At 52.2% G+C, this 12,274-nt stretch overlaps 1 protein-coding gene across 1 annotated transcript in view; it reads right to left on the reverse strand.

Moving 5' to 3' along the window:
• Nucleotides 1–8,123, reverse strand: part of DNAJC7 (DnaJ (Hsp40) homolog, subfamily C, member 7) — a 9,272-nt gene extending 1,149 nt beyond the window's left edge. The window contains exons 1-10 of the mRNA XM_009072206.1: nt 8,041–8,123; nt 7,667–7,791; nt 7,467–7,580; nt 7,064–7,138; nt 5,490–5,608; nt 4,813–4,966; nt 3,910–4,074; nt 2,854–2,945; nt 672–745; nt 227–373 (exon numbers count right to left, since the gene is read on the reverse strand). Of these exons, the coding sequence (XP_009070454.1) occupies nt 227–373; nt 672–745; nt 2,854–2,945; nt 3,910–4,074; nt 4,813–4,966; nt 5,490–5,608; nt 7,064–7,138; nt 7,467–7,580; nt 7,667–7,741 (1,015 nt within the window). The 5' untranslated portion in view covers nt 7,742–7,791; nt 8,041–8,123. The remainder of the gene's footprint in view (nt 1–226; nt 374–671; nt 746–2,853; nt 2,946–3,909; nt 4,075–4,812; nt 4,967–5,489; nt 5,609–7,063; nt 7,139–7,466; nt 7,581–7,666; nt 7,792–8,040) is intronic.
• Between the last annotated feature and the right edge of the window lie 4,151 nt (nt 8,124–12,274).

Genomic DNA, 12,274 nt, shown 5'->3' on the forward strand with positions numbered 1-12,274 from the left:
GCTGCACAGGGAGCTGCTGTGGGTACCTGGATGGTGCATTAGTGCTCGTTTTCTGTAAGCCTTCTTGATCTCATCTTCAGAGGCATTTTTGTCCACCCCCAGGATTTTGTAGTAGTCTTTCCGTTTGCTTTTCTTCAGCTCCACCTGTGCATTCTTTAGGAGCTGCTTGTGTTCTGGAAAGAGCACAATGCCAAAGGACAGGGGTTACTCCAGCCGCTGTGGGTACCTGGATGGTGCATTAGTGCTCGTTTTCTGTAAGCCTTCTTGATCTCATCTTCAGAGGCATTTTTGTCCACCCCCAGGATTTTGTAGTAGTCTTTCCGTTTGCTTTTCTTCAGCTCCACCTGTGCATTCTTTAGGAGCTGCTTGTGTTCTGGAAAGAGCACAATGCCAAAGGACAGGGGTTACTCCAGCCCTGCCACTTCAGGCCACTCAAAAAGCAATGGAGCAGTTAAAACAAGAACCAAAACCAGATACTCTCAGCCCAGGGCATTGCCTCAGCCACAAGCTGAATTATCACATTATCACTCAATGCTGGGACAGACACCAGGCCTGAGACAGCCATTCCCAGTGCTTCCAAGGGCTTCTCCACATGGTCCTAGGGAAGCATATTGTGGGGGGAAAGAAAGCAACAACAAATTGGCAGTTAAGGGAAGCACCAGTGCTCTCACCTTTTGTCTTCTCTGTCTGATAAACCTTCTCATAGTCTCTTACAGCATCTTCATACTGTTCTGTGTCCATGTAACTGTGGAAAGAAACACTGGTGACCAAGGTGTCCCTCACAGGAGCATCCCGAGGGGCCCAGCACAGGCTGCCTGGGTGGATGTGGATTAAGGAAGAGAAGTGCCCTGGGCTGCAGCAGAGCAATCAGCAGTGGACCCACACAGGGTGACTGCCAGGAAGCCCTGACACCTGCTGTTGTGGGAAATCCTGGCACAGACCCTGAACTCTGGGCTGGAGGGGACACTGCAATTTCCTTTGGCAGCACAAGTTCTGCTTTAACGACCTGATAATTCCTCTATCCAGCTGCAGGATCTGATCCCAGCCAGCACCAGCTCCAGAAGCTGCTGCAGGGTGGGAGCTGGGCAGAGCTGCACACTGGCAGAGCTGCTCAGAAGGGATAACCCTTCACCTCTGAGGGACATGTGCCCACGTCACCCTCTCAGCCTTACACATTAACTGGTCACTGTAGTTTAGCAATTACAGAGACAGAAGGCTGGAAAAGATTGATCTTGGAGGTCTTTTCCAATGTCTTTTCCAACCACTGTAATTTAGCAATTACAGACATGGAGCTTAAAGACACTGAAGGCTGCAAATGAAAAGGAACACACAGCAGGAAGGCTGCAGCAATGGGTTTGATTCATCTGTGAGCCTGAGAGTTCTGCCACAACCTCATGAGCACTGAGGGAAGGAGCAAATCAATCTGTGATCAGAACAGAGCTTTGACCAGGCCCTGGTTGGTGCCAAGCTACAGAGGAGATACCCAGACCCAAAGCTCCTTTGTACACCTCACCCAGCCTCACTGTGGGATTATCCACAGCTGGAATATGCACAGTCTCAGGTCATCTCTCCTGGATGGGAAGCAGAACTTCCCACTTCCAAACCTTGTTTGTTCAGAGTGTGAGCAGCTCTGCCAGGATAAGATCTTTTCACAGAACCAGAGCTGAAAGGGACCCTTGAGGATCATCAGTCCAACTTCTGCCCTGCACAAGACATCCCAACAACCTCACCCTGTGCCTGAGAGCATTGCCCAAACACTCCTTGAGCTCTGTCAGCCTTGGGGCTGTGACCAGTGCTCTGGGGAGCTGTTCAGTGCCCAAACACCCTCTGGGGAAAGAACCATTGTCTAAGGTCCAGCCTAAACCTGTCCTGACAACTTCAGACCATTCCCTCAGGTCCTGGCACTGGTTGCCAGAGAGGTCAATGCTGCCCCTGCACTTCCTCCCGTGAGGAAGTTGTATCCAGTGGTATTTCCCCTCGGTCTCTTCTTCTCCAGGATGAACAAACCAAGTGCCCTCAGCCACTCCATGTGGCTTCCTCTCAAGGTCCTTCACCATCTTCATTACCTCCTTTGGATGCTCTCCAATGACTTAATACCTTTCTTTTATTGTGGTGCCCGAACTGCACACAATATTCAAAGTGAGGCTGCACCAGCACAGAGCAGGACAATCACCTCCCTCGATGCACCCGAGGACATGGCTGGCCCTCCTGGCTGCCAGGGCACACTGTTGACTCATATGCAACTTGCCATCGATGAGGGCTCCCTGCTCCCTTCCCACAGAACTGCTTTCCAGCATCCCATTCCCCAGTCCAGGTGCAGTCCCCCTGGTGCCCCATACCAGGTGCAGAATCCTGCATTTGCCCTCGTTAAACTTGATGACCTCAGAGGTCTTGGCCAACCTCATGATTCTGTGATCCCATCCCAGGTGAGATCCAGGGACCTCAGTCCCATCCCTGCTCAGCCCCAGGGACCTCATATCCCATCCCAGGCCAGACCCAGGGAACTTCCACCCTGTCCCAGGTCAGACCCAGGGACCTCCCATCCCTACCAGGGCTGGACTTGAATCGGTGGCCTCAGTGTCCCCAGCCCCTGAGCACCCCTTTCCCTCTGGGTCCCCAGCCCCTCCCTTAAGGGCAGCTCAGGGCCATCCTAGGTCAGACCCAGGGACCTCCATCCTCTGAAGGAGCTTCCCCTGTCTCCTCAGCAGCATGAAGAGGAATCAATTGAAGACCCCTCAGTGCAGAACCTTCTGTCAGTTAAGCTCCAGATTTGTGATCCCATCCCTCAGGGCTGCAGGGAGGACCTTCCTGCCCACACACCCACTCAGGTGCCCTTGGCCCAGGTGTACTCACCACTGTGCCCTCCTCAGGTATGCTTTGATGTAGGTGTCATCCAGTTTCACTGCATTCGTGCAGTCGTCGATTGCTTCTTCAAGTTTCCTAAGCTACAATACCAGACACAGGTGAGTGAATCCCAAACAGAGAACAAATTCTGCATCATGACTTTAGGCAATCGAAAGGGGTGAAGAATCTAGGAAAATGTCACTGTTTTCTGTGTCTAGGACTTCTTTTCCAATTCCCAAAAAACACTGAGCTTTTGTTCCCTGGAAGAAAAATCAGCAGCTTGGCCAGTGACATCCAGAGCTATGTGGTGCTTCTGGGCAAGAAATGCACTCAAAAACAAGTGTCTTCCTGATAACAATCAAAAATCCAAGTAATCCTGTGTCCAAACTAATTCCCAGACAGGAAGATAAAAATACTTACAAATGGTTTTGAGGAAAAGCAGCATTTGTTTGCAGACACAAACAGCCATGTAAAATATCCATTATGTGGCCTCTGGCTCATGCTACTTCCCAAGTTTGGGAACAGTCAATGTCTCCTGACCAGCACAGGGACAGCTGAGGAGGAGACATGCCCAGAGGACACAGGGTGGGAATTGGCAGCACTGTCACATGAGTGACTGTTTCTCTGGATAGCGCAGGACAAATTCACCAGCTAAGCTGCAGAAGTGTCCAGGGGCTTTAAATCAGGTCATCTTTTTTAGATCAAAACCCAAAGCAAGACATGACTTACAAGAATAAGAAAATAAATCTGCTCGTTCCCAGGAAGGAAACAAACAGGGACAGGGATGCCTTTTGCTGACTAAGGTAAGGCTGAAGCTTGTCCCTCCTCTCGCCCTCCCACTCTGGGCAGCCCAAATATTTGAGTTCTGTTTCTGCAGAAGCCAACGCTGGCTGTTGGGAACTGCTCCAAGTGTTGTGCCAGCACAAAACCCTGACACGCTGCCATGGCCCCAGAGCTGCAGCTGCCCAGCAGCCAGAGGAGCCTCCCAGAGCCACTGGTCTGCAGCTTGTCACTGCTGCAGTGAGGAAGATGATGGCAGGCACCTGCCAGGAGACTGTCCCTTACCTTTGAGTTAACCGTCCCCCTGTTGCAGTACAGTTTGGCATTTGTTTTGATATTATTTGGGTCTATTCCTAGTGCCTCTGTGTACAGTTCATATGCTAGTTTGTAGTTGCCTTCCTTGAACGCTTTATTCCCATCTTCCTTCTTCGCTTTAAGTGCTTTGGCATTCTGGAAGGAAATACACCATGGTAAGGGCAAGAGGTGAGGGGGGCAAACACCTTGTTCTGCTGGACAGAGGGCCTCAAACAGAACCCAGAATTTGGTTTCAGCCAAGTCACAGCCTTGCTCCAGCAGCTGAAATGAGCTGGAAGCACTTTGCCTTTCCCTCAGGAGAAGCACTAAGGAACAGCCAGTACCAGTCCTAGGCATTTTCCTCAGGAGCAAAGGTCGCCTGATTTTTAAGATGAGAACATGACAGTGCAGTGAATTTATGAATTAAAAAGAACTGGGAGCTCTTTTGAGAGCTTATACACGTGAACAGATTTCAAAAGTCAAAGAACTACCCCAGGGAAGGAGCAACACGAAAGCACAGGGTTAAATGTAAGTCAGGCTGGCCGCACAGACATTGGATCTGAAAGTCAGGAGCTCCTCTAGAACTCATGGACCTGCTTTAATAGCTCCTGTATCTGATCAAGGACCAGACAGTGAAGGGGAGGCAGCTTCAAAGCATCCCAGTCTGCTGAGAAACACTTTCTAGCAGCTTCTAGCTTCTAACAACTAGTTGCTTCCAGCAACTCAGTTTTATCTGAGGTTGTCTTTGGGAAGGGCTGGACACTGCCTGCTCCTGGAGATCTGGGAATGGCAATGCTGAGAGAGGGAGAAAGGATTGATCCAGCAGAACCAAGTTAGGTGTTTGGTTTTAAAACCCCCAAATCCTGGTAATTTTACAGGCCCATCATTACTTACCCTGCAGGCAAGACAAGCCTTCTCGTGGTCCGGGGCCATCCTGAGGGCCTGCACAAAGAACTGCACAGCCTTCTCGATGCAATCCTCGTAGTACAGGCACAGCCCACGCACGTACAGCGCATCGGCGTTCGTTGAGTCCATCCGCAGGATATCGCTGCGACACAGCACACGTCAGGGCTGCTCTGCCCCGTCCCTCCCGACCCACAGAGCACCCCAGTTATTTCACCCAGCCCGTGCTACAGACAAGCAACAGGGATGGGAACTGCTCCAGCAGGATGGTTGTGAATGGGGTCTGGATGCAGCTTCCCAGGAGGACTAACAGGGATAAATTCACACACTCCTCACCACAGTGTGCATTAAGAATTGTAGAACCAGCTGGGTTGGAAAAGACCTCCAAGATCATCAAGTCCAACCCTACCGTGGTCACTAGACCATGGCACTAAGTGCCACATCCAGTCTCAGCTTGAAAACCTCTAGGGATGGTGAATCCACCACCTCCCTGGGCAGCACATTCCAATGCCTCATCACTCTCTCCTTTTAAAATCTCTTCCTAATATCCCACCTAACCCTCCCCTGTCAGAGCTTGAAGGACTATTGCTTGTTTCTATTCCCTCCCTTACTCCAGTCTGTGGAGCACAGGCAGCAGGCAGGACACTGCCCAGCCCTCAGACACTCACCTGGCCACGGACTGTGCCTCGGGGTATCGGCCCAGCAGTGCCAGACACTCTGCCTTGAGGATCTTGAACCGGTGACAGGCAGGAGCGAACTCCAGAGCACGATCCATGCAGAACACAACCTGTGCAGGGAAAACCACAGGTGTGAGCAAGAGCAAGAGGCCTGGTTGGAATAGCTGCACCATGCTTGGGATGTCTGTTTGCCCAGGAGGGTGAGTGTGCAGGCACCCACCTCCACTGCTGCTGGAGACACGTTTCATTGGAAAACTTTCCTTGTGTGCAGCTTTTTGGTCTCAAAGGGGCTTTGTGAAGCACCTGCAATGTTACTGTGACAGAGCATCACATAAGACTCAAGAGACACCTATAGAAGGTCCATTCCTCTAACTCCTCTAAACTGTAAGCCCTAAAGAAAGAGCCAAGGAGGACAATCCTGCCCCTGTTTCCTGCAGTATAAAGACACGTGGGAGGGACAGAAATTCAATAGATTGAGACGGTTTGGACTAGACAAAACACAAAAAAGTACAGTGCAGGGGCTGATCTTCCACTGGCCTGACAGCCACGGGCAGGGTGAGCTAATGGGTCTTTTCCATCCCTGCTCTCTGGTGGGGACATCTGCGTGAGAACGGGGCATTGTTCCCCAAGGTTCATCTGCTCCCCAGCCCGTGACATCACGGGGGCCTGCTGTGGGAAGCACTGTGCTCCAGAGCCAAGGGCTCCAGGGTGAGGCAGGAGCAGCTTTCCAGAAACAAAGATCACGTTTCATGTCAGGCTCTCCAGCAAAGTGGGACTGGGAAGTGTGGGACAGATGCAGAAGCCCAGGACGTGCAGTATAGACAGGGCGATTCCCACACAAGACATTCACATGGACCACGTGTTCCATTCGCTCCTCAGAACCAGGTGATACAAAGCAGGGATTTACCCTTCCAAAACCTTGTGCTTAGCCTAAGAGTCAGTGACTTGAACAATGAGCTCACTGTGCCAGACAATCTCTCTGGGCCAAACCTGGGCATTACATGCATCCACTCATGCAACTGTTTATGTGCAGAAGTGCTTGGTGCCTTTCAGATTTCATGCTGTCATTTCTTGTTCTATCAGGTCAGCACCAGCTGCCTTCTGTTACAGCCCTTGGGAAGAAAGATGTGGAAGCAGTAAGGAGAATGCCCCACACAGATGAGCATCCTCCTTGCATGGCCCTCACTGGCAGACAGTCTGCCTTTGGGTTTAAAGAGCTGAGAGAGAAGAATCCTGGACTGGCATTTTAGGAGCAAAGCATGATGAAATGCTGCTGCTGACAAAATCTGCCTCAAATAGCTCACTCATGGCTCCACTCACCCCGCAAAGCAAACAGAGACAGAGGACATTCAGCCTGAGCCAGTCACCTCCTCGCTCGTCACGCGGTCAGAGCTCAGGGAGCACGAGCTCTGCCACTTCCACAGCTGACACAGCTCCCCAGACAGCTCTGCTTCAACACGTGGCACAGCACCTCCCACACAGGAACATCACACACACACACCTGGCTGCAGGGGCCAGGCCAGATCTGTCAGTTCACAGTGCTACAACAAACAGGTTCATCTCACCTTCCTGAAATCTCGCTTCTCAAAATCCACTTCAGCTATTTTTTCGTACTCCAGCACTGTCGTGGCATTCTTCAGCTGAAAGACAGAACACACCAGTGCTGCAGGACAGTCTCTGCTCTGAAATGCCACCAAGCAGCATTTGAGCAGCCAATCCCTCATGTCAGAGCCAAAACTACTGCAGACCATGAACCAATAATGCAGATGACATGAATACTTTTGCCAGCATTAAAATCACTTTGAAATTCAGTGACCAAACCAAGTCCAGGAAAATGTGCCCTGTGACAGAGACACCAGTGGCAGCTGCCTTACACCACTCTGCACTTCTCCTCAGAGAGCTGGGGCAAAGACAGGCTCAGATTCCTCAGCAGCTACTGGAGACAGGTAAATTTGCAGACCCCCTTACCTCCTGCTGCGCCTGAGTGTTCTTATGATCCAGTTCTAAAACTCGCTGAAAGCAGCGACTGGCAGCCATGGCATTCCCTAGGGAAAGGTGACACTTCCCTTCCCGTAGATGGCCCTGGGAAGACAGGTAAAAGGGATCTCAAAGAGCTGCAGCAGGTGCAGACAAGGCACTGAACGAGGAGCCTGGAGCTCTCCACATACCCGTACAAAGCTGTCGTCCAACCTGACCGACTGTTGCGCGTCTGCCAGCGCCTCTCGGAACCTCCCCAGCATCATGAGCGTGGCAGCTCTGTTCCCGTAATAACTGGCATTATTGGGACAGGTATCTGGGGACGATGCAAGACTCACTGTCAGTGTAATGCAGCAGTTACACAGCTTGTGGCACTTATTAAGAACATTGGCCCTGACTGGTGTTATCGATTGGTGACATTTCCCAGGGCAATTAAAGCAGGCAAGAAGTTTCCATGCAGCATGTGCTGTCAGAAACCTCACCGGTGTGCCTGAAATCAGCAACCAGCTCTGATTTTTACACATGGTACTGAGCAAAGATTGATATTGCCATCAGCTGCTCTCACCTATGGCTTTTGTGTAGTAGTTGTACGCCTCGTTGTAATCTTTCTTGGCATAGTATGCGTTTCCTTGCTCCTTGAACGCTTCTGCTTCTCTGAAAGGAAGCAGAACAGCACATATTCAGAGGAACTGAGCACCAGAGATTCTGACCACAATGAGCACTCGATCCCCAAGCAACCTCAGCATCTCTTCAATGCTCCCAATGCTCGTAGTTGGTTGTCACAGCTCTCCCCAGCACACGCTGCCAGGAGGAAGCAGCACACCTCACAATCCGCTGCCTCCCAGTGCTTTACCCGAGCCATGAACGGGGATACTCAGGGATATTTCCTGGCCAAATATTTCAGGGATGCAACAGCAGCCTAAAGCCACCTTTGGGTCCCCTCAGAGAGTCCAGCAGAGCTCCCTGGTGTGGGGTTTATCCACCTCTGCTGCATCCCCCAGAGCACAGGAGACAGCACTGTCTCTCCCAGGAGTCCCCAGGACTTACCAGACAGGGCCAAGAACAATTTCCATGTTCAAAAGACAGTTAAATCAAAGAGAAATATGGTGCAAACCTCCAGCAGAAGCTTGGCACTGCCTTGGCAACAGGTCCAGAAATAGTCCTCACACTCGAGAGCAAGCATTTGCAGAGACAGTTTGGGACATTTTAAAACACACAACATATGGTTTAAAGCAGCTTCCCTTAAACTCCTGAAAGCAAAGCCTCTCCTCAGGGAAAGCAAGGCCTTCTCTCCTCTCCCTTCACCCTTTCAGCCACGCAAAGCTTCTCCTCAGGGAAAGCAAGGCCTCCTCTCCTCTCCCTTCACCCTTTCAGCCAGGCAGGCCGAGCGCGTCCCACAGTGCTGAGCAGGGAACAGGGGCAGTGCTCAGCAGGCAGGCCAGAGAGGGAACAAAGGGAATTGTGTTGGAACAAGTTCCCATGTTTTCAGCCTGGCTTAGGCTGCCATTGGCCATTCCCACACAACCACCCCATGCAGGGGTTGTTTTCCCTGAGCCACGGCAGATTCCCAGCTGGCAGAACAATGGACACAGGGAGCTGGGAAGTGTGCTCTGCACTTTCAGTTTGCACTTCTGCTGTGGGCTGCAGCCCAGGCAGGGCCCAGACACAGAGCCAAACCCCCAGAGAGCCCAGAGCCACAGCTCTGTGCTCATCCCAAAGGAGATGAACAACCACTGGGCAGAGCAAGGGGCAGCACACAGCCCTCACTGCCTCCCGAGAGCCTTGTCCTGGCTCCCAGCTCAGCAAGTGATGGACTCACCCACTGGAGATGGGAAACTGCCATTCCTCCTCCATCCTAGCCCTCCCAGCATCACACCTGTATTGCAGCACCCAACAGTGCAGCTCAGCACCCTCCAGGCTCCACCATCGACCACGAGGATGGGCCTGTGGGATGAATCCCTATCACAAGCATCAGGACTCAGACTCTGTATGATTAAAATCTTTCCAAACACAAGCAGCCCTTTTGAATATTACAGATCAAACATCCAAATAGTGGAAAAACTGCTCAGCAATTCTCCACTTCTGGAACCTGAAACCAAACCAGGTCCACAATCAAAAACCAAAACGTAATTCTCTTGTTTCCGCAGTCATAAACGAAAAAGAAAATCACAGATCCTGTGAAGTTCCTTCCCTCAGAAGGTCTCTGTTGCACAGTCCAAAGAAGAGGGTGAACAGCCTTAATGGCAGAACTCACCTGAGCCACCACCACAACCAGCCCAGCACAGCAGGCACTGGGCCACAAGTCTCTGAGCAACTGTACCTGTCATGTCATGAGGAATCATCAGCTAATGGACACAGCCAAAGACTGTGTGCCAGAGCATCCCATCTGCAACAAACTGCTGGGAAGAGCTAGGAAAACGGGACCAAGAAAACAGGTCCATGGCAAGATGAACTTCCACAAAGCGCCAGTGCTCGAGATGCCACAGAAACACCCACAAAAAGGATTGCTGGTTTCTACTCTGTATTGGTCTGTTTTCCTTCTGAGCACCTGAACACAGATGATGTATCACAAGTCAGAGCCTGAGGCAACACTGGCAGGAAGAAGAGCACAGGTATCTTTGCTGCTCACACGGCCTGAAGACGTTTAAGGATGGAGACTGTGAAAGCAGCAGCAAATCCCCTCCCAGCACGAGGGCAAAGAGCTGCTGGAGGGGCCAGGCTGAGGTGAGAGCTCCCAGCCACAGGGCAGAGGCAGCTCTGCCCCTTGTGCCTGCTGGCATAGGAGCACACAGCCCTTGTTTACCACGGCTCCAGCTCCAACAAGGAGAGCTGCAGACCCTGATCTCACTGGGGATTGTTTCACCCCAAACAGATGCTGCAGCCTGAATGAGCTCATTCTGCCTCCTGCGCCACTGGGCCCTGCGCTCCCCACTTGCTACTTTGACACTGAAGAAGAATCACGCTTTGCTAAAAATACCCCCAGCTCAATGGCAGCCTTTGTGACAGGGTTGGTGTCTTCTCGGGGCTGCTCCATGCTGGATGCAGAAACGGGGAAGAGCTGCACCAAGGAGCTGGGGAAGAAGCTTGTCTTTCATTGCTCGCGTGCGCCACGGGCGCAGGAGGGGCTGTGGGAGTAACTTCCCCCGTGAGAGAGGCAATTCTTGTCTTCTCTTTTATGCTGTCAGGATTCCTAATGCTTGAAGTGCTCCAGTCCCTGTCACCCCAGGGAACCTGCCACCACAGAATCATTCAGGTTGGAAAAGACCTCCGAGATAGAGTCCAGCCTGTGACCCATCACTATCCTGCCCACTAGACCAGAGCACTGAGTGCCACGGCCAGTTGTTCCTTGAACTCCTCCAGAGATGGTGACTCCACCACCTCCCTGGGCAGCCCCTTTCAATGTCTGACAACCCTTTCCATGGAGAAATTCCTCCTGATGTCCAAGCTGAGCCTCCTCTGGCACAGCTTGAGACTAACCAAGACAAGGAGCAGCTGCACTGACGCTGCCCTTGCACACCCAGGCTCAGAGGATGGAGCTCAGTGCCTGCCTGGTGGGAGAGGAACCAGCATGAGGCTCCTTCTCCTCCCTGTGCCCTGCTGAAGGCTCAGCCCCTGCTGTTCCCAGCACAAGGCTCCTTCTCCTCCCCGTGCCCTGCTGAAGGCTCAGCCCCTGCTGTTCCCAGCACAAGGCTCCTTCTCCTCCCCGTGCCCTGCTGAAGGCTCAGCCCCTGCTGTTCCCAGCACAAGGCTCCTTCTCCTCCCTTTGCCCTGCTGATGGCTAAACCCAGCACAAGGCTCCTTCTCCTCCCTGTGCCCTGCTGAAGGCTCAGCCCCTGCTGTTCCCAGCACAGCAGTGCTGGAGGAGCCATCCCGCGCAGTGACACAATCCCACGTTTGCCTCACAGCTCCTGCCTCCTCCTCAGAGCTTCCACATGCTGCCCCCACTCGAGTGCCGATCGCAGCTTCCTCCCTCCTACTGCAGCTCCCCACGAGCCCCACGCAGACCCACCCCCTGCACACCTGATCTGCTGCCACAGGAACCTTTGGGGATCTCATTCCAGGTGTGCTGGCACAGCCCTGCGCAGGTTTGTGCCACAGTAGAACCACCCAGGACGGAAATCCAGCACCCAAGCAGGTGGCAGCGCCGCTCTCTCCCAGCTCTCCTGACCCTCACTCCCACTTCCCCGCCTGCTCCGTTATGAAACAGTGACAAAACCCTAAAATAGGCAGGATTTAAGGAAGGCTCCAAAATTCTGTCCTGGCCAAGCAATCTCTCCTGTGATGCTCTGACAAAAGGAACACACCTGCCTTTTCTGAGCAGCTCTTGCAGAGACTTTTTCCTTACTAGGACATGGAGCCTTTATCCAGTGTTTTTGGGGTGAAATCCCACCCAGATTCTCAGCTGTCAGATGTTACTCAGCTGCTAGGATAAAATAAGTTTGGTGATCTCAATTCAGTTTGCAGCAGGCAGATGTCTAGAGCTTAAAATTAGCCATCATGTTTACCACTGGACATACAATCCTCTCCCACCCTTCTTCCAGGACTTGGAGGAGAAGCCAAACATTCTGTGAGTCAGAAGAGGTACATGGGGTTCACTTTAGAGACCCTTCCTCAGGTTAGGAGTGACACTGAGGATTTAGAGCCAAAGGAATAGATACCTACGACTTCCTCCTGAGGGGATGCAGAGGGGCAGGAGCTGAGCAATCTGTGACCAGTGACAGGACTCAGGGAATGGCTGGAACTGTGTCAGGGGAGGTTTAGGCTGGATATCAGGACACGGTTCTTCCCCCAGTGGGTGT

This window comes from Acanthisitta chloris, unplaced genomic scaffold (assembly GCF_000695815.1).
Source record: "Acanthisitta chloris isolate BGI_N310 unplaced genomic scaffold, ASM69581v1 scaffold12123, whole genome shotgun sequence".
NCBI classification, from domain to species: domain Eukaryota; kingdom Metazoa; phylum Chordata; class Aves; order Passeriformes; family Acanthisittidae; genus Acanthisitta; species Acanthisitta chloris.